The sequence below is a fragment of the Artibeus jamaicensis genome, unplaced genomic scaffold (genome assembly GCF_021234435.1).
Source record: "Artibeus jamaicensis isolate MK-2021 breed Jamaican fruit bat unplaced genomic scaffold, CSHL_Jam_final contig_241, whole genome shotgun sequence".
In the NCBI taxonomy this organism is placed as follows: domain Eukaryota; kingdom Metazoa; phylum Chordata; class Mammalia; order Chiroptera; family Phyllostomidae; genus Artibeus; species Artibeus jamaicensis.
This window is the reverse complement of record NW_026521509.1, coordinates 1,163,314-1,190,241: the sequence shown is the minus strand read 5'-3', so window position 1 is coordinate 1,190,241 and position 26,928 is coordinate 1,163,314. Positions and strand designations below refer to the sequence as shown.

At 36.4% G+C, this 26,928-nt stretch overlaps 1 protein-coding gene across 1 annotated transcript in view; it reads left to right on the top strand.

Moving 5' to 3' along the window:
- The window catches only part of PCDH11X (protocadherin 11 X-linked), a 428,759-nt gene that overhangs the window by 13,104 nt on the left and 388,727 nt on the right, over positions 1–26,928 (top strand). The window contains exon 3 of the mRNA XM_053662426.1: positions 17,928–18,512. Within this exon, the coding sequence (XP_053518401.1) occupies positions 17,928–18,512 (585 nt within the window). The remainder of the gene's footprint in view (positions 1–17,927; positions 18,513–26,928) is intronic.

The following is a 26,928-nucleotide window of genomic DNA, read 5'->3' as shown; positions in this document are numbered from 1 at the left end:
AGTCAACTCTGTGAGTTAGGCAGGGCAGTTATTTTTAACCCCCTTTTTTCATTGTTTATTCCAAATGAAGAATCAAGCCAGTTCAGAATTAACTAAATGTCCTTCCTTATTGTCATCAAGGCACTGCCATGCAACACCTTTGCTCTTTGCTACATAGAAGGTGCACTGGTTGCAGATAATGCATCCTGAATGACCTTTAATAAAGGAAGGAAAAGAACAGACTTATTTCTTAGATACGGAATCGAGGTTTGGGTTAATATTTCTCTGCAGAAAAGCTGCAAATTGTGATGAGATAGGAAGATTTGACTGAATTAGCACTGTGCTGAGGTAACTCATGGATTGTAATGTTTTGATGAAAATACTTAATTTGTATGCTGTTAATATATTCCTTTGTTCTCATGATTATTGTCTCCAAATAGAGTGTAGATATTTCAATGAGATGCATGTTTGTAGACCTTAGGTAATAGCCTTGGATCTCTAGTTTACTCACTATATTTTTCCATCACTGTGGAAATTTTGGCTTTCTGCACAACTTGCACTTTTTCTGAAGTAGCTTAATAAAAACAAAAATATTGTTGAAGTGACCTGACCAAGGTCACAAAAGCTAGTTAGTGACAGTCTGGAATAGAGTTTAGGTCTCTCACACTTCTACCATAGTAAAGGGCCCATGACAATACTACAGAATTAGATGCATGATGGTCATATAGCCTGAAATGTTCCAAAGACTACGATTAATGTAGGTTATAGATTTGGTTAGTGTTGTGTACATGGTCTGGCCAGAAAGTATTCAGCCATGTAATATGAAAAATAGAGACGTTTATTAAAGAACATACAAGAAACATATGTAGCACAATGATACCTCAGTCCCCTTCAAAGTAGGCACTTGAGCCCTGGCTGGTGTAGCTCAGTGAATTAAGTGCGGGCCTGCAAACCAAAAGATCACAGATCAATTCCCAGTCAGGGCACATGCCTGGGTTGCAAGCCAGTTCCCAGCAGGGGACAGTTCCTAGCAGGAGACATACCAGAAGCAACCATACATTGATATTTCTCTCCCTCTGTCCTTCCCTTCTCCTCTAAAGATAAATAAATATAAAATATTTTTAAAAAGACTGTGATGTCTTGCAACATACATTTGTCTCGAATCCAAGAATTTTTATTTGAAGAAATAGTAGAACAGTGTTATAGTCATCTCTATTTTAATTGCATTGTGTCACTTAGGACCCCAGAATACAGGAATGTAAAGTTTTAATGTTCCATAAACACTGTGAATTATCCAGTTTGTTGAAACACACTTTTTTGTTTACAGAAAAATATTTTCCCTGTTTATTTTAAAGGTGTTTTCTCTTCTGCTAAAAATGTCTAACACATTGGACTTTTAATAGATTAATGAAATGGAGTTGCAACACCATCAAAGGTCATGCTGTTCTTCAAAATATAAATTAACAAGTTTGCAAAGGAAAGTATCTGAAAGCCAGCAACATCAGTTGTGTTTTGCTCTGGTTGGATTTGTTTGAATGACAATTTATTCTACATAAGTAAGGTTGTCTCTTTTATTTCATCACCTGAACAGTTTTCATTATGAACAGACAGCCTTTGCCATGGTTATTTGTCTACATTTTTTCTTTTTGTTTCCACCACAGCCGTATATTTCTTTCACATAGCTTAAATTCTGAAATTCTTTTAAGAAATAATGTGAATGTCTTTAACTTAATTTTCTTTCCAGAGAAAATGTCTGGGTATAAATTTTTTAATAGCATGGCTATTTTGAAACTACTATACAGATAAATTTTGGAATGTTAAATTCTGTGGTAAAAAAAGTAAGCCCAGAAGAACCTCCTCCTTTTAGAAGCTACTGAAGCCAAACAGGTAAAGTTGCAAGCAGTAAAAAGACCAAAAGGTAACAAATTGTTAATAACCTTTTCTTAGTTCTTCTAGAAAAGGCTACTTGATAAGCTGATTCTCAAAACTTAACACATTCACAGTAAATGAAAAATCCAGAGTCAATTATTTAACTGAAGGCAATGGTTAAAATACAAAAGAACCATTACCCACGATGATTACTTTTTGCACACTTGGTAATCAGTACACATATATATCTGTGTTACTTTTAGTTGGTGTAAATGAATCAAAAGCCTTCTTTGTTCTTTAGTTATCTTTACATCTGTGCCCCTGCGAGGTAGGAGGTATTCTGATATTCTCCATATTCAGATTTTTTTTTTTTACTTCATAGTCCTGGTGTTTCATGACAGTGATAAATAGAAGTTTATTTCTGTCTACATCTTTGAAATACCATTTAATTATATTAATAATGACTAGGCACATGGATTTTTTTTTACTTGGACAAATATTCAGTATCTATAGTTCAGCTTTATTAACTATATTAGGGCCCATAAACTAACTATGAAGGTATTGTTTTCTTCTGGACATCTTAATGGTAGGAGAAACATTCACTCTATAAAATCACTGTCATTAATCAATTCAGTGACAGCCTGGGAAATGTGGGCACATACATTTTACAGGTCTAATTTAAAACTTAAGCTTTCTCCTCTGACAACTGCATTTTTGTTATAGATTATACAGTCAGTATAAGCAAGTGAGAATTATAGATGGCTTATTATCTTATCAAAAACTGTTACATTTTCATTTCATTTGTATACAAATTTGACAGGTTTTTGATTTTGATCAGGGATCAAATCTGCAACCTTGGTGTACCTGAATGATGCTTTAACTAACTGAGCTTGTAGCTATTTTGATTTTTAATGGATTTGCTTGGAGAATCCCAAGGTAAAATAATGGCTTTCATTTCCAGTTTCTGTTCAGAATATTGACACTTAACACTTGGATAAATAACAGAAGGATAAAATGTCCCACGTTTTAATCACTAACATTCTCTTCAACCAAAAAGGGAGAGACTTGAATTTATTTACAATCTCCATCTGTATAGTATCACACCTCATTGAATCAGTTATTATAACTGACTTTATTATCACATTAACTGCTACGAATTTTTTAAAGACTGTATTTATTTATTTTTAGACTCCAGGGAAGGGAAGGAGAAAGAGAGGGAGAGAAACATCCATGTGTGGTTGCCTTTCTTGCACTCCCCACTGGGGACCTGGCCCACAACCCAGGCATGTGCCCTGACTGGGAATCGAACAAGTGACCCTTTGCTTTGCAGTCTGGTGCTCAATTCACTGACCCGCACCAGCCAGGGCAGATTAACTACTAGTTTTATTTTTATGTGGACATGTCCTTTTAAATATTTTTTATTGATTTTATTTTTGAGAGAATGAGAGGCACTGGGTGAGAGGACAGAGACAGATACCAATCTGTTGTTTCACTTTTTAATGCATTCATTGGTTGCTTCTTGCACGTTCCCTGACTGGGGATCAAACCTGCAACCTTGGCATATTGGGACAGTGCTCTAACCAACTGAGCTACCTGGTCAGGGCCTGGTCTTTTTTTAGTATTCATCATTTTATTGCTGTAAATGTAACTCTTTGGAAATGACAGCCCAACCTAAAACAACCAACATCTGATCAAATCTAGCACCCAAATAATCCAAGCACTTCGACATGAGTCTTACTATCTAAATAACTCAGTCTATACTTCTACTTCAGAAAAATAAAGTGCAAGGAAACTTGCCAGAAGAATGGGAATGAAAGTGAGGGAACGGCGTGTTCGCTATGGCACAGCCGCTTAAAGGGTTTGGTTTCCTCTGGAAAGAGTCGTTTTGTTTTAAAAGGAGAGAACAGGCATTTGATGTTTCTCACGTTTCATGCTTGTGACAATTCTCTTAGATATCTTAAATTCTTTAAAAAGAGATTTTGTGGTAATCTCTACAGTACACCTGTTTAAAACATCGTAGCCCACAGAAATCTGAAACGGCAAAAGAAACTTCTCAAGATAAGTGACAAGGAGTGTACAGCTCAGTTGTCCAAGCTGTGGGAACTTCTTTTCTTATTACTGTTCACCTAACAAATAAGGTGGTGGGAATTTTAATCTCGCAGAAGAACCAAATTTCCCTGTGTGAATTAATTTACTTAAGCAAGTTACGGCTGAGTTTCGGCTTAGGCTTAAACTGGCAGAAGGGTAATAGGCATTTGGTACTTAAACACATTCATTGAATGCTAGGAAAGCACAACAACAAACAATTCGTGTACATGTGCAACAGAGCACAGAGGAAACACTTTATTCCAAGCTTTGGGCAAATCTGAATCAAGATGAAGGTTTTCCACTATTAAAGACACAGTTCAAATAGTTGAACTTTTAACAGAAATGTTTCTGAAGGCTTTAAAAAAGATTTTATTTATTTTTAGAGAGAGGGGAAGGGAGGGAGAAAGAAGGAGATAAACGTCAATGTGTGGTTGTCTCTCACATGCCCCCTACTGCAGTCCTGGCCCGCAACCCAGGCATGTGCCCTGACTGGGAATTGAACCTGCAACCCTTTGTTTCACAGCCCAGGCTCAGTACACTCAGCTACACCAGCCAGCGCTCTGGAGTGTTTATTGTTATAAAAGTGAACAGGGAATCAGTAACTAAGGCAGAAGCCGCTGGACTTTAGAAATTAATTCATAAGTGTGACCCAACCAGTGAAGATGGTTGACTCAGTCTTAATTTTAAAACTATTAGAATGACTTTTTCTTACCCCTAGAATTACTGATGAATGATACTTCTTTTAAAGATACATCATTTGTTTTATTTCAAATATTCTTTAGTAAGTTTGTAGAGTCTCATGGACAAAATTCATGGAATGACATGATCTGAACTAGTGAAAATATGTTGGCCAAACAGAAGAAAGTAATGAATGTATTAACCTTTCCAACATCACATAATATTACTGCAGTCTCTGCTTTTTCCTACACCTGAAAATTTGCATAACTTTGGGATTTGCAGTAGTGCACACTGCAGTTACAGTCACTACACTCAACACTTGGCAGGTAGCTCATCATGGTGACACTGTGCATTCAAACTAGGCATTTATATTATGCTCAACTCTGTATTTAAAGTCATATTTATTCAAACTATGAAAATCTGTGATTTTCCTTTATTTGCAAAGGAATCCAATTTGTTCTTCACTCAAAATAATGAGCATTAATTCAGAGAGGCAAAAGAAAATAAGGATCTCTGTGGATCCATGTTATTTTTTATTTAACTTTTATATTCAAAAGAAACGTGGTGGATCTGAGCATCATTATACCCATCATTAAGGTTCTATATTAGAACATTATATTACCTACCTGCATCACATTAGAAGGATGTTTACTTCCCCTAAATGTTTTGATCTTTGCTTTTAGATGAACACAAAATGGAATAGTAGCTGAAAAATTTGAGGCAATTTCTTAGGGCACAAAAATGTTGTGATTTATCTTAATGTTATATGTCACTGCCCAATAAGGATTCTGTATAAGGATTAAGGCCAACTTCACATATTTTCCACATAAAGGTGCATTAAATAATTTAGCTCATATGACTTCATTAGAATTAAGAATGCAGCAATATAAGCTGGTGTCTAAAGATGTTAAAAGCTTCTTTTAGCCCTGGCTGGTGTAGCTCAGTGGATAGAGTGCGGGCCTGCGAATCAAAGGATCACGGTTCGATTCCCAGTCAGGGCACATGCCTGGGTTGCAGACTGCTTCCCTGCAGGCCAGTTTCCAGCAGGGGATGCACAAAAGGCAACCATACATCGATGTTTCTCTCCCTCTCTCCTTCCCCTCTATAAACAAACAAACAAACAAATAAATAAATAAAATCTTTAAAAAAAGCTTCTTTTATTCTAAAGCCTTGAAATACCTTTTCAATAGACCCTATCTTCAAAAGTAGGTGCACTTGTTGTTTTTTAAGCCAAGAGATATATGTCAAGTCATACTGAAAACATGAAATTTATATGCTTTGCCTCCCTTTTTCCAAAATCTAAAACTGTGCCAAAAAATCATTAACTTTCTCTCAGCTTGTAGCCATTACAGCGAATTGGAGGATCCTGTCGCATAATGACGGACCTCTGTCATTGTTACTGACTTGCTGATTTTGAACTTGTGAAATTGAACTCAAAACTGTTTGACCTACCCCAGGAAAAGTCTCTCGTGAGTGTGAAGTGCTCAAAAGATCACATCTCACCTCTTGGGTGAGCAACATTTTGCTGTCTTCCTCACAGAATTAGAAATTCCCCTCTCAGTGTGAATTGGTAGCAGAGGCATTATAGTTACAATCAGTTCTATAAATGAAGAATATTGATATTAATTGGTATTAATAATGTAGGTGATTATGAATTCTTAGTATATGATTGCTGATCAAGGACCATTTTCCTCAGCTTCAGCAAGTAAATACTACTAAGCAGTGGGGCTCTACTCAGATAGATAGATAAATAGAGCGAGCCTTGAATCAATCCATTCTACTGTTTTCATAACTGTACTGCAGGTTCCATATTCTGTGTGTATAGGCTTTATAGATTGACTGTTACAACAGTCCAAGGGAGAAAGCCCAATTAGCATATGTGACATTTTTATTTCATCTTCCCCCAGGGGACAAAGAAAGAAGGGTCGCAGACACTTTGCCTACATTTTCAGAGTCATGGATGATGTGCCACTAACATCACTTTACCCATAGCGAATCAGAATTCTCACATCCCAGAGACCAAAGCAAGGTCCTGCCATGAAAACTCCCAGCTCTAGTAACACTGGGTTATTGAAGCCCTCTCCTTCCAGCACATCTATTTTACTTAACTTGCAACTGATCACATTGTACTGGAGGCAAAGATCTTTTTCTTCCCTTCCCTCTTTTCCTCCTTACTAAGAGTTAAGAAAAAAGAGTTGTAGAGATGTATTAGCACAAGAGTGGGTTTTTATTCAGATATTTCAAGGTAAGTTTCATATAAGTTAAATACCACCTCAATTACACCTCTTCTGGTTATTTTCAGGAGTACAAAGCTTACCAGAATTACCATTTTGAGTGTTTGAAATGTTCCTTTTCCGAAATGATTGTGTTAAGCTTCAAATGTTAACAGGGAGAATGAATGAAGAAAGGCAAAGCTGTATTTCAATATACTGATTGGCATCATATGGAAGGAGAGAGAAAACAGCAACAAAAATCCCACAGATTATAGACTAAGTATTTCTACCACTTTGGGGGGCCAAATATGTCATCCATGTACTGTCAATTTCTACAGAATCAATTATGAGAAAAAATGCAACCCTGCAGGCCTTGAAGATAATTAGGTCCATTATTTAGGCATGTACTGATAAATTACATGAGTACCTATTTTCAGAACAAATACCCTGAGTAGAGAGAGAGGGCTTTTTTATTCTTATTTAATGTTTGCATTTTTAATGCTTGCTACGTATACCAAACTAGCAAACAATAGGTTGTTTTAATGAATAAATATATGGAATTTCTTGGAACAGTGAGATGATGATTAAATAAGCTAGTAGTACTTCCTGCATCTCCAATTAAATGAAAGTTATTTAAGATTATATTTAATGGAACAAGCTTTTATTGATTAACATGCCCTCCAATGTACCCTTTTAGCTTGTCATAGTATTTGTGATATATTAATGCAATATATTTTATATTTTAAAATAATTCATTTAAGTTCTTTATCACAAATTCGCATTCTCAGTTCCCCTCTTCTATGTGGCATTGCTAAAAAAGAAATACCTTAAACATGTCTCAGGCACTTCAATGTTTACTTAGGGAAGAAAAGATTTAAACAACCTTCTTTTACTTTTAAAAAAAATTAAAGTATAATTGGCATAAGATAAAGTATTAATTTCAGGTGTCCAGTGTAGTGATTCAACATTTATATACATTATAACATGATAACTACAGTAAGTCTAGTAACCATCTCTCAGCATGCAATTTATGATATTACTGACTATATTTCCCCTGTTGTACACTATGTCCCTGTGCCTTACTTATTTTATGATTGGAAGTTTGTGTCTTCCTCCCCTTCACTTTCTTCAGCCATCCCTCCACGTGGTCAGCTTTTGCTCAAGGGGCTTCTTCATTACTATGGGCTTCTGACCCCTCCTGTACTTTCTGGGTCATTATTTCAATCATTCCTTTCAACCATCACCGTTACCACTCCGTGTTTTCTGAGCATTCTCTACAAACACTCAAATCCTCTCTCAACAGTCCTCAGTACTAAGTCCTATGCTGTTTCGAGGAGTAACATTTTGTTCTTTTTTATGGCCACATAATATTCCATTGTATGTGTACCACTACTTTTATATCCACTCATCTATAGATGGGAACTTGCACTGCTTCCATAGCTTGGCTATCGTAAATACACTGCAATGAACATAGGGGCACATGCATTCTTTAGAATAAGTGTTTTTATTTCCTTTGCCTATATTTTCAGAAGTGGGATCCTTGGGTCAAAAGGCAGTTCCATCTTTAGTTTTCTGCAGAAATTCCATACTGTTTTCCACAGTGGCTGCACCAGTCTGCATTCCCACCAACACTGCATGACGGTTCCCTTTTCTCCACAACCTCCCCAGCACTTGTTTGTTAATTTATTGATGGCCATTCTAACAGGTGTGAGATGGTATCTCATTGTGTTTTTAATTTACATTTCTCTAATGCTTAGTGACTTGAGCATCTTTTCATGTCTATTGGCCATCTGTATGTCCTTTTGAGAAGTGTCTATTTAGGCCCTCATTTTTTAAATTGTATTGTTTGGGGTTTTTGGATTTTTTGGTGTTGACTTCTGAGTTCTTTGTAAGTTTTGGATATTTCTCCCTTATCAGATGTATCATTGGTGTGAATATGTTCAACCCATTCAGTGGGTTGTCTTTTCCTTTTGTTGATGGTTTCCTTTGCTGTGTAACATTTTTTGTTTGATGTGGTCCCATTTTATTTTGTCTCTTACCCATATTCTTTTAAGTTTTTTTCCAGCCGCTTTCATATCCTCTGCTCCTCATTTACAAAGAGCTTGAGTTCACAAACTGCTGTGAAGAAGACAGTTCATAGTTTAATCATTGACCTGTTGGTTTAATCTTCTTTTTATTGACCTTCAACACTTTAATGTCCTGTTATTTGTACCAAGCTTGCTTTCAACAAAATGTCCTTGAGTAGATGATGAGCTAAAGAAGATGTAGTCCCTATACATAATGGAACACTACTCAGCCATAAAAAGGATGAAATACTGGCATTTGTGACAACATGGATAGATCCTAAGAATATCATCCTAAGTGAAATAAGTGAGACACAAATGTCAAGAACTATATGACTTCACTCATATGTGGGATATGAAACTGAATGCAACAAATGAACCAACAAGAAAAACTAATAGACACAGACTATTGTATGGCAGTTACCACTGGGAAGGGGGCAGGGGCAGTAAAGAGTAAAAGGGGTAAAATCCAAAGTTTAAAAAAACATATTCCTCCCAAACTGTGCTGACCGCCTTCTTCATAGTTACCATATTTTTACTACAAGCCTCTTAAGCACTTAGATTCACCCTTATTCTTATGCTTATGTAGATATTCTCCTTCAGATGTTAACCTGTGAGAGTGTTTTGAAGATCCTAGTGGTGAAATGCCCGGAAGTAGGTGATGACCTTGGATACAGAGAGGATAGGAATGGCCTGGCTGAGGAGGGGAGGTCATGGGTGATAATTTAGCAGGAAAGACATATGTTGAAAGCAACTGATGAAGGACTTCAGATGCTAGGCTTCATTGTTGAGATTCTATAGATTTTAATAGGTAATACATTTCAGTTTTTTTTGTTTGTTTTCATTTGTTTTGATTTGGTTGCATATAATGTTTCACAAAATGTTTATTTTTTAAAATCAGAAAAAATACATTCTATTAAAACTGAAAAAAGTAATGGTTGGATAAATAATATATTTTGGAATATCTTGTTTTTTAAAAAAGCATTTTCATCCCTGGCTAGTGTGACTCAGTGGATTGAGCATTGGCCTGCAAATCAAAGGGTCCCTGGTTTGATTCCCAGTTAGGGCACAAGCCTGGGTTCTGGGCCAGGTCTCCAGTAGGGGGCGTGGGTGAGGCAACCACGCTTTGATGTTTTGTTCTCTATCTTTCTTCCTCCATTCCCTTCTGTCTAAAAATAAATAATATATTTTTAAAAAGCATTTCCACAAACCATTTCTTCTGATAAAAAAGGGATGAATGAGCCATGCTTATAATTTACTTTAAGAGTTCCTTTTGAAAATTAGCAGCCGAATGAGAAGAAATATTTGAAGGTGAAATTTTGTCGTTGTCAGCAATAATGGTTTTAATTGTCTTTCTTAAAGTGGTCAACATCAGATAAGTTGAATTTTTATCATTTTCAATGCAAAATCATGATGACACATATTAGTGGGAAATTATATTTAAAAATCACTTGGTTTTGTGAGATGTGTTGGTCTCAACCAACTAAACTAACTCCCTACTCTCCCTAATGTATACTTGTTCTTAAAAAAATTCAAAGAATAATTAAAATCATCCAGTGAGTCAATATGTTTCCTGATTACTCAGAGAAATAAATTGGTCAATTTAAGCATTTCAAAACTAGTCCTAATTTCTACAGATAAAGGTCCTTTGAATATATTCTTCTTGAAAATGTTTTCAAGTTGTAAACTTTTGAAAGGATAAAAAGAAAAACAATTTTAAGTAAGAGGAATCTATATGTTTTGAAAAAATACAAAGTTAGAATTAATTGAAAGATGACTGAAGTTTTAGTTTGAAAAACTAATTTGTAATGAAAGTACTTACAAGAGGAGATTGTGCTTAAAGTTGACTCATAAGAAAAAGGTTATTATTATAACCTTTATTACTATTATTATTATGTTCTATTATGCATGTGTTGCTTCTTGGAGTCTCTGCTGGCTCTTGTATTACTGTGATCTTCAAAAAAGGAATTGAAAACAAAATAATTATAAACCCAAAGATCTAATAAACATTTCTTAAGCATTTACTATGTATATGGCACAGTGTCCATGCAAACTTTCGGTAAATATTTGAAATAATTAGTTTGCATTCAGATTAGAGAACTACACTATAAAATGGTATAGATCTGTACTATTATTTTAATTTAAAACATTTTATGGAAGATGAAGTTTATACTTAGCTTTTAAAGAGGTAAATCTTCAGGTATTATATAGGTTTTTACACTTAAAAATTCTTTTTGCTGCTCACGTTGTACACTTTAAAATATACCAGTAATGTTGAAACAACACCCAACAGAAGTCCTCTCCATTGAGGATTTCTCCAATGCAGCAAGGTGTTTCTGAATGCCCAAATTGCAGTTTGAACAATTAGTGTTAATTAGAATGAACTGATTAGAATTAAACTGATTTAGGACAAAGTTGAAATAACTCACAGGCTTGAGGGATATTGCTCAATCCACAAAATATTTTTTATGTATTAACTTAGAAGAACTAGAAAGTAAAAATAGTACAAATGCAACATGCATCATTTTTCTTTGTATGAGCTATTTGTAAATACATTTGAATTGTATCTGCTATAGATGCAACTCCTTGAGAGCTGAACTCATCAGATGAATTTATTGTACAGATTAAGAACAGATGAGGAGTGGTGTTTAACTATAAGTGCTAATTCAATTTTTAAAGCTAGGGTTCTGCATAATTATATTTCTATCCTAAATTAAATTTATCGTAAGGTGGTTTGTATATGTCCCATTTATGGGTCAGATGTTTTTCTATCCATACATTCATTGGAGTCATTTTTAATTTGCCATCCAGTTTGTTTTTGAAGTGACACAAAATGAAAATCACAGGAATAATATTAAAATATGTGTAAAAGAATAAGAATTCAAAGGAGGGATTTTATGATGAACATTTTGTTGGAAGCACCTGTTGGTAAGCAGTTGATAAACCAAGTAGTAAATTGGCTTTTAAAAAGTTGCTACATCATTTTTGCTTAGTGGTCTATGATGTGTAGCTACTGATTGTGGGTTTACATCACCCCAAAGCCATGTTATGAAGGGTGAAAGTCACCTGTCCCTTGGAACTGTAAGTTGGTAGATACTGTTTCTTTTCCAATAACTAATATCCTACCTCAATTCATTCTTCATACAGTCAATTGTGGGGGATCTCCATCCTGCAGGACTTCCCCCAGCACCTGTGGATAAGAATAAGTCTACCAAGACATGATCTGCTTTGGGAGGAAAAGTGGCTGATCTCTCATAGGAGATGGGCCTCAAGCCTTGTTCTCAATGGGCTTTTATTGGGTTTACTTTGCATAGGAATGCAGGGCATATACATAAAGCTCATCAATCATTGTCAGGCAGTAATGGTCAAACAATAGATAACATTCAAAGAACTATAAGGGCTTTTTCTGAGTCAGGGTCAGATAGATAGAGTGACGTCAAAGGGCCATAAAACCTGGGGAAGCAAACTCAGTTTATGCTTGAACCCTTAATATTTAAATTGAGGGTATTAGCAAAGCACGTTTTACAGGATTTTATTCATTCTGTCTCAGGCCTGATCTCCCTCAGGGAACCACGCATTCCAGCACAGGGCTGTACCTACCTCCAACATTGTAACAGGCTGAGTCAGGTGGGGGATGCAAGCAGCCAAGAGATTAGGAGACTTTTTAGAAATAGAATGAGGACTCAGGCTATGATGAAGCTGAGGGGTGAAGGTCCATCACCCCTTTTCCTTCCCCTAAGCCCTTCCCTGAGGGCCCCTTTGGGACTGTGTCTGTTTTAGGTTGTTCCTTCCTTGAGGAATCTTACCCTTCATTGACTATCCAGCCATCCTCAGGGGTCAAGTAGAATGAAGTAAAGGGAGCAGAGGTGGTGCCCCTGCCAGGAGGATACGTTTTGTCTCCTTGGTGGCTTATGGTCCCAAGGTCCCCTAGACATGGGGCCTTTTTGCCTGTCAGTGGGGATATAGCTCCTGAAACCTGGCAGGATAGTTCTCAACAGTCAATCAATATGATTTGTTTCCAACCACCATAAAATAAATATTTTATTTGCTTATTCCATCATGATTTTGATAAATTAGCAGCTGACACAAGTGAAAATTATACTCACTTATTTTAATCACTTATCACTTATTTTATCACTTATTTTATCACTTATTATATCACTTATTTTAATGTTTGATTAACTCATGAAAACAAGAATAAAAAAATCAGTTATCCTTATATTTCTCAGGATGAAAATAAGTTATTGAACAAATTCCCAGTGAAGTCACAAATTCGCACCATTTGTTCACTTTCTGAAAACATCATCTGGAGGATTTATAGGGTATGAAATTAATGCCTATTTGATATAAAAATGTAGTATAATTGCCCAGAGATACTCATATGTAGCACACATATTTTGCCTTGTATAATGTGCACATTTTTGCCCAAATTTTTATGGGAAAAATAAAGATGTGCATTATACATGGGTAGTACTAATTCTGCATCTATATAAACGTTTTTAATTATTTATGCTTATGTGTTAAAAGTGTAAGTCTAGAAAGCAATTTTGATATCTGTATGCAAAATGATACCTTGGTATATGATAATTGGTTCTGTTTCTAAATATAAATAAATAAGCAATTGAATTAAAATATTAAAAAGATTTTTTCCTGAAAACTTGGGCCAAAAACATGGGCACACATTATAAATGGTACAATATGGTAATTGTTATGGAGATTAAATGAAATAACTGCTTAAAATCAGTTATTTCAATTAAAATGCTACACAAAATAGAAATTATTCTTTTACCTTTTATGAATCTAGGGTTTATTCATTATCATAATATGATATTAAAAAACCAAATTTATTAGGATAATTAATAGGTACTGAAATAATCAACATTAAATTTACCCCAACGTGATAAAAATATATAATGGTGAATGAGCATTTTTCCATATAGAATGTGATTCTTGCTTGAATAACCTTTAAACCATATTACAAAATACCTTGCTATTGTTTCAAATCAACAAAATATAAACATTTTAGAGTAGGAAGCAACACTGATGGAGTCTACTTCTTAAGGACGTTAGATCCAAAGGTGAAAAATTAGGTTCATAAAAAATAAATTAGACCCACACAAAATAAAATGCAATCCATGTGTCCATTGTGGAATCGAATTCAATAAAAGTACCAGTTTTATGGAATCAAAGTACCTTATCAAATCTCTCATTTTGACATTTCAACTGTAAGAATGTGTAGTGCAGTCAGGTAGGATGGCGACAGGCCTGAAGCAATGACTTTTAGTCCCTAGGAAAGCATCAAAGGCATCAGTTCCTCCACTTTGTTTTCCTCCAGAGTGGTTACTTTTCTTTCAGTGCTAGAGCCCTTCCTGTCAACCTAAGGACTACCCCCCCCGCCCCCCCCCCCCGTTCTCCCAGCCTGTGAAAGCAGCTTTGAACAAAGAAATGATTCTCTTGTAGTGGTTTAATGGTGCATTTTTCATTTAAAGAGACAGAATTAGTGCGATGGGAGCCAACACAGATTTTGTCATGTACCACCTAAATTTGTAGCGGGTAAGCCATTCATTCATATAGAATTACTTTAAGCATATCACAAATTGAACACAATACTCTAATGAAGGAAAATGTGACAAGTATGTCAGGAAATTATACGTTGGAATTCTTCTGACAAACCATTTCCAAATCACTTTTGTTGTCTGAATTTTCTAGAATGCATAGTAGAGACTTTGTTCCCCTACCTAGTCACCTTTTTAGAACTAAGGTTTTCAAAGCCTATAAAATGAACCTGCACTTTTGCTTTTCATGTCTTACAATTTCACAGTTCTTTTACTTCTGTTTTTATAATTATCATCATAATTATCCTCTGAGGGTGAGTGTCACCTACCCAACCAGTGACATTGACTATAAAAAACACCACTTGCATTTCCCTATCAATTTACAAACTAACCCAAGGCTACCTCAGGAGTGGGATGTGGAGGGAAGGTGTAAAAAAAAAAGTAAGGTTATCATTTGTTCATGAAAGAGAGACAATGTTCAGGGATTATTTTCCCTGAATATCAGAGGTAAATTTATCATGCTTTTATAAAACTAAGCAGTGACCCTTTATAATCCTATTTAGTAGCTAAATATATTGGTCATTCAAAGACTTAAACTCAGCATCTTGAAGGAGAAACCATTTTCATTTTAAAGATAACTACATTTTCAATTGGCAAATGCAAGGGTTGGAATCCAGTAATGGAGACTGAGAGACCAAGTTGAACTTGTTTTATTTTGGTGTATTTATATATCTTTACCAAAGACAAGACGGTTTGGAGTGTTTGTATTAACTGACTTCTGTGAGCACAGGCACTGTTTGTCTGTTTTGTTCCCTGGTTTACTGTCAGTGCCTAGAGCAGTGCCTGACATATGAAAATTGCTGCAGTAAATATTTGTTGGATAAGTGACAACACTGTTGCTTCTGGGTTTGCAATATGTGTATCCACTTCAGTTGTAGAAATGGTGGTGTCTGGTCCTTTTCCATTTGTCTTGGTTTTTAAAACCTCCAAACAAATTGGCAATGATAACCCCGTGAAAATGTTTCATATGATGACGTTATTGAAGGTTAGAATGGAACAGACTCAGAACGGGCGGAGGGATGGCGACTGCTGGCAATTAGGCCATTGTCTTCACTCTTCCTCTCCTGTCGAAATGTTGCAATGTGTGCACAGTGTTTTAAAATATGCGCCATAGTACTCTTCTGCCAGTTGTAATAATGTGTAATACCTAAGGGTAAGATAAGAATAGAGTGGTACTTTTAATTCCAATTGTCAGTGTCCTCACTTGAATTTTGCTTATGTTTGCATGGTATTTATAAATTAACACTCATAGACACTCAATTTTTTCAGATGTCCTAGATTCAAGTGTGTAGTCCACATGTGTATGTATGAATCTTAACTCCTAGTAAGTATGAATGGTGTATTTTATTCTTACATTAATAAAAGAGTATAAGGCCAATAATTCATTCGCAACTGTATCTTCAGATTTCTATATTAAGTAATCCTGGTGCTAATCATTGAGCAAAGAATGCTAAAAATATCACAGGCAATAGTCTTTTTGTGTTGTTTACTAAGAGAGAAAATGCCTTCAGCATTAACACTACTTACTATTATACTTGAAACATTTTATAAATGCCATTGATCACTCAACACAAGAAACTGGTTTAGCCCATAATTCAGTGATAAGAAAGTAAAAAGTCATGTGTTTCAACTTCATTTGTTTCCCCTCATAACCTAAACCATCTCAATTGTTGTATTACTGATTGCAAATAGGAAGGTTTCTTTTTCTCCACTTTTATATTTTCTGACCTGTCTATATGCATATTTAAAACAATATTTATCTAGTTCTAGACAGACAGGAAGGGAGAGAGAAAGAGAGGGAGAGAAACATCCATGTGTGGTTGCCTCTTGTGCACCCCTCACTGAGGAACCTGGCCTGCAACCCAGGCATGTGCCCTGACTGGGAATCAAACTGGCGACCCTTTGGTTTGCAGTCCACCACTGAATCCACTGAGCCACACCACTCAGGGCTACATATATATTTTTAATGCTGATAATATAGTTACACAGTCAGAAAATGATTTAAGGTAGTACAGTGGTCTGACATAATTGGAACATAACATTTATAGCAAGACGTAGTATTTCATGAGTCCTGTTTTTAGATCCATTAGTAAACTTTTGTGAATGTTACCAGTTACCAATAAATATTGAGAACTTCCTTAGCTGCTCTTTCAAAACTTCTGAATACATTGATAGCTGCATTAATCTATCATTTAATTATAAAACATTACATCTGATAGGATTTAGTGCAGTGTGGTACAAATTTGATTGTGTTTATAAATAATATCTAGAGGCACATTAAATGCTTCATGATACTAGATCTTAAAGTTACTTAATATACAAAATTGAGGCTATATCAAAAACATCTAGTTGAGAATAAGAATTGATAATTAATAAAGGAAAGTGAAAAACTTACAAATTTCAAACAATCAATATTTGTTACCGAATTTTGTCAGCAGAACAGAGAACAGAAATAATTTAGCAGATATTAGTGAGTTTAAAAAATAAGCAAGTGAATAAAACAGATAGGGAGGTTGATTGCTTTTTGACTCACTGTTTTAAGTGAGCGAAATATTTTCAAATGCCTTTCTCATTTTTAAACTGTAGTCAAGTGGGGTAATTTTTACTTCATTGTGCACATATGAAAACCCATTGCACATGGGCTACTTTCTCCCACATATAAACAGAAATTCTAAGAGCTGAGAGGGCTTCCAAACATTTGGTGCCATGCTTCCACTGAGTGTTTGGATGTCATCTGCTATATCATAAATCTGTGCAGTTAAACATTCCAAAATGTTTTAGCAGGCATTTGTTTGTGTTGATTCGAAAGTTGGCTCCCTCTAACTCATTGTTATTCTTTTCCTTTCGTTCAAAGAAAATCTAGTTAATACCCTTTTCACATGATAATCCTACCTATGTTCAGGTACTTGTCATATCAACCATCGTTTTCTGCTAAAGGACTTTTCTGTAATCTACAAGTCCCTCATATGTCCCGTGTCTTTGTGTTGTTTTATTTAGATCTATTTCACATTTTGAACAGAACAGAACACCCCCAACATTGTATAAAACCTTAATTACAAATGAAAAATTGCATTTGAAATCCATAGCATAAGAAAGAGTAATGACTTTATTTTTGTGATTGGCAACATATCATATCCCCTTACTTTTCCTTAACCATTGAATTAAATACTTGAATTATTTTATCACTTTTAACTATGTTGATATATTACAGTATTATTTTTATATATTTTATCAATGATGAACACATAAATTCTTGTTTTGTTTACCTTCCATGTGATAATATTTGGATTCAAAACAAACCTGTCGGTTTCATAGTGTTGATTTTACTAATATTTTTGTTTAATGATTTTAATTATTAACATACATTTAATTGTTGGCTTTACTAATTTCTTCTTCCTCTTCCTCTCTTCTCTTTCTCACAGTTCCCTACGGAGGGGACCACGGGCACCACTGCTGTACACTCTAATCGGAGCTTACTGTCCCAGACGTATATATTTGCGGCCCTCTTGGTATGCATCACGTTCCAATCTGGTGCCCAGATGAAACAGTATTACATTCAGGAAGAACTTCCAGACAACATCCTGATAGGCAACTTGATGAGAGACCTCAACCTGACGCTAATGCTAAACGTGTCCTTAAAGATTCCCTTGAACTTCAAGCTTGTGTACAAGCTTGGGGAATCGCCGCTGGTCCGAATCCAAGAGGATACTGGAGACATCTTTACCACTAATGTCAACATTGATCGGGAGATATTATGCCCTGAGATCGTGAATAACGCTGATTGCTTTTATGAAGTGGAGGTGGCCATTTTGCCGGATGAAATATTTAAACTAGTTAAGATACGTTTTGTGATAGAAGATATAAATGACAACGCACCGTCATTCCCAACGACGATCATCAACATAACAGTTCCAGAGAACTCGCTTGTAGGTTCTCGCTATTCTGTCCCAGCAGCCTCCGATGCTGACATAGGAATAAATGGAGTCCAAAACTACTCTTTACTTGCGGTGCGTTTTAAAAACCCTTCCCTCGACATAGCTCATTGTGTGTTTAAAGACAAATGAGGGTCTTAGTGTACTTAAAATTTTGAGTGGGTCATGATCTCAATTTTTCAAACTTTAAGCAAAGTAGAAGTGCAGAAATCTTATCAATAGAATGTTTGCAGTTGCATGGGGTTTATTAATCCGGATCTTAATTTTCTGTATATTCATTATCACGCACTGTTTTGTATTTCTGATGGTCCCCTACAGCAGTCAGACAAGCTGTTCAGCTCTGCTGCTGACAAATCAGTAACCGACCCATGATCTTACTTTTAACCTGTCTGGGAGAGACTGTCACAAACTTGACGTAAACAAGTAAATGTAAACATTAATAATGAACACACAAACCTATCAGTTTTTCCCTGTGATTATTTTAGATACAAAGCTCTATCTTGCCTATTGAAAATATGCCAGATACATTTCTGGAAGCAGTGACTACAAAATTTCCTTTACTAGCATTTTACATGCACATAGACAATAATGATAAATATTTTTCATAATGATTTTCAACTGAAGAGATTTCAGCATTTCAAGTCATCAAAATGAGAGTACATTTCAGCCAATGTGTTGTTAATGTTAAACATTTTCATTTTGTTCCAATTCTTTGAAAATACAGAGCATAGATTTAATCAAGCCATTTAGTGAAAAAGCTCAAATTGATGTGAAGAACCTATATTGCCTTTAGTTGGCTCTTGGAATGGGGAAGACAGAGGAAAAATTAAATGGAGTATTTGATAGTTTTGAAATAATTTAATTACCTATATGGTATATAGAGTAATGGAAAACTCAGATTTGGCTATGTAAAATAGTACAATGCATGCAAATGATACTGCAAAATGTATAAAAGGACAAATGTGTAGATTTAATATAGATATGATCAAGGGATTTTCAAAGTTTTATAAATATTTTCTGACAGTACATTAACAGATTGCAATTAACATATAATCAATGTTAGAAATATTCAAAGAACATATAGATAAGATACTACCTAAAGGTTTTGGCCTTGGAGGGGGCATAAAATATGGGAAAACTGCTCAGCTGATACCAACCTGTTGTGAAGAAATATTTGTTTATAAATACTTTTAGGAACTGAAAGCTACAGATCTCTTGAGTGAATTGGATTGAAATGCAGACTTGTGTGCAAGTATAAGAGGTAAAACCAGAAAAAGAAGTGATACGTTATTTATAAATGCACAGCTTTAAGTAAAACCCATGAAGTGATTGATACCTCTTTATCTGATGAAATGGATCTAATATGTAGAACCCAGCCAGATACTCATCACAATTTTCTGTTTAGCAAAATGAGAGATGTACCTCCCGCTTAACCTTTGTGCCCTTTAGTTTCTTCTGTCGTCATGTGATCAGACGGACAGACCTTTCACAGAGGCCGAATTGGAAAGAGTAAGCAATAACTACAGAGTGCATAGACCTGCATAGAAGATTTTTGGGGATGTTTTAAAACACTGGGCTCCTTATTAAAATGTGAGGCTTAGTGGATGCTATTTTTTTCTAATTTTTATTTTTTATTGATGTTTAATTACAGTTGTTCCAGTCTTTCCCCTACTGTTCTCCCCTGCCCACCCCCATACCCACAGTCAGTCCTCACCCCCATTGTCCACGAGTCTTTTATTACATGTTCCTTGACTGGACCCTTCCCCTTCTCTCCTTCACTATCCCTCTAACAGAACTTTCTGCAGTGACTCCATTTTGATACCATGGAAATGAATTTTAAATTGTATTTAGTCTTAATTTTAATAATCACGTGTGGTGGTGGCAACCACATTCGTTAGCACAGCCTAAACAAAAACACTTGAATTGGAAAGTAAAAATCAGTTATTAGACATAGGATCTCTGTACCTAGCCATCCCGAAACAGGTATTGTTTTGAAAGGCAGTGTTTTAGTCAAATAATAATTTTTTGGATATCTTCCTCTAGGCAGCTTATGAACTTCTTAAAAATTTTTTTAATTTATTTTTTATTGATTATGCCGTTATGGTGGTTCTATTCCCCCCTTCATTCCCCTCCACCCTACCCCCCCGTCCCCACCATTACCCCCCTTTAGTTCATGACCATGTGTCTCAAGTTCTTTAGATTCTATATTTCCCATACTATTCTTGCCCCCCCATCTATTTTCTATCTACTGTCTATGCTACTTATTTTCTGTACCTTCTTCCCCCTTCTCCTCCTCCCACTCCCCTGTTGCTAACCCTCCTTGAGATCTTCATTTCTATGTTTCCACTCCTGATCTAGCTGTCCTTTTAGTTTGCTTTTGTTTTAGGTGTGGTTGTTAATAACTGTGAGTTTGCTGTCCTTTCACTGTTCATGTTTTTTTAACTTCTTTTTCTTAGATAAGTTCCTTTAACATTTCATATAATAAGGGCTTGGTGATGATGAATTCCTTGAATTTGATCTTATCTGAGAAGCATTTTATCTGTCCTTCCATTCTAAATGAAAGCTTTGCTGGGTAGAGCAATCTTGGTTGTAGGTCTTTGGATTTCATGACTTGGAATACCTCTTTCCAGCCCCTGCTTGCCTGTAAGGTCTCTTTTGAGAAACCAGCTGACAGTCTGATGGGAACTCCTTTGTAGGTGACTGTCCCCTTAGCTCTTGCTGCTTCTAGGATTCTCTCCTTCATTTTAATCTTGCCTAATGTAATTATGATGTACCTTGGTGTGTTTCTTCTTGGGTCCAACTTCTTTGGGACTCTCTGAGCTTCCTGGATTTCCTGGAAGTCTATTTCCTTTGCCAGATTGGGGAAATTCTCCTTTATTATTTGTTCAAATAAGTTTTCCACTGGTGGCTGTTCCTTTCCCCCTTCTGGTACCCCTATAATTCGGATGTTGGAGCATTTAAAGATGTCCTGGAGGTTCCTAAGACTCTCCTCATATTTTTGAATTCTTGTTTCTTGACTCTTTGCTGTTTGGCCATTATTTGCTTTCTTCTGATCCATTCCATTGATTTGAGTCCCAGTTTCCCTTTTATCACTATTGGTTTCCTGTGCAATTCCATTCATTTCAATTAGTTTTGCCTTCATATGTTTCTCTAATTTGTGGCTATAATCCACCAGTTCTGTGAGGATCCTGATCACCAGTGTTTTAAACTGTGCATCTGAGAGTTTTGCTATTTCTTCATCACTTAGATTTATAGGCTCTGGGGCTTTGAGATCTTCTTGAGCCATTTTTGGTCTGTTTGCACCCGTTAAGTATGAGGAGCAGAGCCTTGGACTCCCAGGTAACTGGGTTGTGACTCAGTATGTGAGGCGGGGTCAGAGCCGGGAAATGGGGGCCCCGCTTGCTGTTTCTTGCCGCTGGGTGAAGAGCAGAGCCTTTGGTTGTTCACTGGGGCAGGGCCACTTAGGTCGCTGGATTATGACGCTGTATATGGAGGCGTGGTCAGAGCGGGGAAATGGCGGCGCCCTCGGCCGGCGGCCGCTGGGGATGCTGGCTCTTGTCCAATCGCCCACTCCCTCCCTTGTCTATCCACACACGAATGCGTGACCACAGTCAACCCGCAGCCCTGCTCCCTTGCTGTTTCCCCGCGATTGCTTGCTGAGTTGCCCACCAGGTCCAACCCTGTGCCTGGATTCTGTGCGCCTGAGTCCGTCCGACCGAGTTTTCCGGTGCTACCCCAGTCTGCCAGCTGCTGGTTTCGCCCCTCTTACGTGTCAGGCTGAAGAATTTGTTGTTACCAGACTTCTGAAAAGTTCAATTTTCTGTGTTCTGGCTGTGTTTTCTGTTGCTATTATTTAGTTGACTCTAAACTTGGTTGTGTGAGGAAGCACGGCATCTCCACCTATGCCTCCATCTTGGCGGAAGTCCCCCCAATTTTTTTTTGTCTTGGAAGCTGCTTACTAACTTCAAATAAAACAAATAAACCTACTAGCATTCTTTTAACTTTGTCACAATATGTTTTTGTTCGAGTTTCTTTGAGAGATTGCCAGGAAATGACAAAAAGACAGGCTCCCTCGTAGTTCTTAGAACACACGTGCTCTAAACCTTCACTCTGCTTTGGAACATACGATGAGCCAAAAGCGAACTATGAGATGCATCTAAAGTACTGGGGCATTTGTAAGGCACCATGTACAAATACGGTCTGCCTCCTTGTTAAAAATAACGAGCATGGAATACAAAGCATATAGCCCTGGGCACGCAGAGGGCTGTGGCATGGGTGATATTACTGGGAAGAACTTTGACTTACAAAAGGCCCCTGTCATGAAAGTAGTATGTATGGTAGGGCAATTAGAGAAGTGATTTACTAAAAAGCAACATGTTTTTATTCATCCATAAAATTTACTGAGTGTTACAATTTGAAAAAAAGTAGGCCGACCAGAGTAATTTTAAAAGACCCTCTGTCCTGCAGAGTAACATAAAAACTTAGTTAATGCTAATTTGTTCTATTTTTGTTGAATAGACGAGACTAGAAAAATCATACTTTATCCTAACCAGAGAAATATGACATTTGTATGAAAAGTTCTGACAACAAAGGGAGAAAAGGGGGAGATATATATAAAATCTCTAGGTAAAAAAAGGTCAGTTTATACATGAAAAGGTCCTGCTATCTTATAAATCCTATAAATCTTATAAAGAAATTGTATACAATAACCAAAGATAAAGGGAGCAGTAGAGGAGTGGTGGAATAAAGAATCCCCTGGGTTTCTCCCCTTGAAGTTTCAACAACTGGAACAGCTATAACTCACTGAAGGATTCCCTGCTCAACACACAAACACACCTGAGAGATCTGTGCATTAAAATATGTAAAGGTGGGCAACTAGGCCTGAATGGGGCAGGCAAGAAGGAAAAAAAGCTGAAATGAGCCACAGACACAACCCTGCAGCCAGAAGCTCACAGTGGTGCTCAGCCAGGAGAGGGGAGAAATAAAGTTGCGCCTGGCCCTCCCCGTAGCCAGGAGGAGCAAAGACATTGGACAGGCATTCCTGCAGGACTGGGCAGGAGGAGCTGGAGCTGAGCCCAGAGACCTGAGCAAGGATACAGCACAGGAGTGCAAGTACAATTGTCTGGCACTTGGCATTCTGGACAGGTGGACAAAGCCACAGAGCCTGGCCACCTTGTGGCCTCCCAGAGCTTGCCTCTGTTTGCCCTTGGTTTCAGTTTGTGGAACACATTACAGTATCTGCAAACCCAAGGACTGGTACTACAAAATCACTTTTTTCCACGAGCAGAGGGTGAGCTCTGTGATTGGTCCCAGATTGAGGCATGGAGGGGATGCTGCAGATAAAGCACCATTACCAGGAGGACAAAGTAACACAGAAGGCTGCCTGGTTCCCCAGCCCCCCAGCCCAAGCTGCCCCACACATCATGGCTATACTGCCAGCAGTGCTATAAAATACTTGTGATTCAGCACCACTTACTGGAAAATAATAGAAAGACCTCTTCCTAGTCATCTGCTCAAAAAGGGCCACTCATACATAGATGCCTAGGCAGAGAAGGAATCTATCAAATACCAAGAATAACCAAGGTAACAAGATAGCTCAGAAAGAAAATGAAAACAATCACCAGACAACAAACTTAAAGACATGGAAATGTGTGATGGAAGTAACAGAGAATTCCTGTTTGCAGTTCTGAAAAAACTCAGTGAGATGTGTGTAAATACAGACAGGAAACTTACTGATCTCAGAAAACAAATCAACAAACAAAATGAGTACTTTATCAGAGATTCCACCTCTTAAAAAAACTATAAGAAATTCTCAAGATAAAGAACTCAAAAAAAAAAAAACCAAACAAACCCAAAATAGTGAACTAGCAAGCATAGGAAATAGAGTGGACCTGATGGAGGAAAGAATTAGTGATACCAAATATAGAAATCTAGAAATGATTCAGAGGGAAGAAGAAAGAGACTTGGGTATAACAAATGAAGGAGCTCTGCAAGAACAATCTGCCTCCATCAAGAAGGGCAATCTAAGAAAAATGGGAAGAAGATAATGGAAAGGAAATGGAGAGCCTATTCACACACAGAGTTCATTATAATTTCCCCAACCTGTGAAAAGAGCTACATCCTCTCATCAAAGTATGAAACAAAACACCTTGTTACCTCAATCAAAAGAGGCCTTCTCCAAGGCACATTGTATTGGGCTGGCCAAAAAGTCCGTTTAGTTTTTTTCCTTAAATTAAAAGACACATTATAACTATTGATTGGGATATTGTGAGTATGTTGGCTATTTCCCACTTGGTATAACTATTGTTCTCAATGAATATCTCAATTTGGTAGCTATCAACTGCGTCTATTCTACCTGATCATGGAGCATCCATTGTCCAGTGAGAAATCTCCAGCATGAATCTTCACAAACACTTTTGACAGTTTGTCCACTTTTGACCACCTTGTCCATACACTGCACAAATCGTTTTTGTGTTTCAGTTGTGTTTTTACCTTTCTTCACGTGATAAAGCATAATAGGCTGAAAATGTTGCATATTTTCTTCCAACTTCAATATTAAAAAGTGGCTACACAAAAAATCACCAATTTTGATAAGTTTCTTTTAATGCATGATGATACAGCAGCTGTCACAATACAATCTAACAAAATTGTTTCAAATGAAGTTACAGAACACTAAGCACTATTAGAGCCATCATATGGAAAAAAAACAAATGAACCTTTTGGCCAACCCAGTATAGCACATTAACAAAACAGGATAAAAATCATGTGATCCTAGCAACAGATGCAGAAAAAAGCATTTGATAAGATAATCATATAACATCTGTTTATAATTAAAACACTGTATAAAATGGGTATAGAATGAAAGTACCTCAAAATAATAAAGGCTGTAGATGACAGACCCTCAGCCAATATCATACTTAGTAGTGAAAAACTGAAAGCTTTTCCTGTAAACTCAGAAATTAGACAAGGATGTCCACTGCCACCATTCATTCAACATGATACTGGAAGTCCTAGTCACAACAGTCAGACAAGAGTAAGCAATAAAAGGCATCCAAATCGAGAGGTAAGAATTAAGTGTCACTTTTTGCAGATGACATGATTCCATATGTAGAAAACCCTGAGAACCCCACTACATCACTATTACTATTAGAAACCATAAACAAATACAGTACAGTTTCAGGATACCAAATCAATGTACAAAAATCCACTGCTTTCCTATATCCTAACAATGAAACCTCAGAAAAAAAACAATGAATTTTTCATTTGCAACAAAAAGAATCAACTTAACAAAGGATGTGAAGGATCTATACACTGAAAACTACAAACCATTACTTTAAAAAATTGAAAAAGACAATGAAATGGAAAGGTATTCTGTGTTCTTCCATTGGAAGAATCAACATTATTAAAATGGCCATATTACCCAAAGTAATATGCAGATTTAATGCAATCCTCATCAAAATCCCAATGTCATTTATTTTTACTTATTTTTCTTTTACATTTTTATTGTTAATTACAGTTGTCTCAATTTTTCCTCTAATGTCCTTTTTTAAAGAAATAGAACAAAAACTCACCAGATTTGTATGGAAACACAAAAGACCCCAAGTAGACAAAACAATCCTTAGAAAAAAGGAACAAAGCCAGAGGCATCGTACTATCTGACTTCAAATCACACCATAGACCTATGGTAATCAAAACAGCATGGCAGAAAAACGGACAGACCAGTGGAAGGGGATTGAGAACACAAATAGAAAACCACATGTGAATGGGAAAATCATTGTTGACAAAGGAGCCAAAAACACACAATGGAGAAAAGAAAGCCTCTTCAATCAATGGTCCTGGGGAAATTGGAAAGCCACATGCAAAAGAATGGAACTATTGTAGATTATGGGTTGCCCCCATGTACAAACATTAATTCAAAATAAATCAAAGACCTAAATAGAAGACCTATAACAATAAATTACGTAGAAGAGAACATAAACTTGGACCTTGGTCATAGAGAACATTTTATGAACTTGGTCCCAAAGGCAAGGGAAATAAAGGCAACAATAAATGAAGAGGATTGTACCAAACTAAAAAGCTTAATTTTCAACTTTTTAAGAGATGAGGTTACTCTCTAAGAAAAAAAGATTCATCTATAAAAATTTTTAAAGCTTTTTTTCCATTTTATTTATGTATCTTTAGAGAGAAAGGAAGGAAGGGAGAAAGAGGAGAGAATCAATGTGTGGTTGCCTCTCACACTCCCCCCACTGGAGACTTGGCCCACAACCCAGGCATGTGCCCTGACTGGGAATCGAACTGGCAACCCTTTGGTTCGTAGCCCATGCTTACCACTGAGCTATAAAAACCAGGGCTCATCTATAAAATTTCTTGATGTTGATTGTCACTTAAAAAATAACCAGAAGTCAAATCTAATCTGTTTCCTATGTTTTAAGTAAATAATACAAAAATGAGAATTCCCCATGATATTCTGATATAACTCCCATTAATTTAA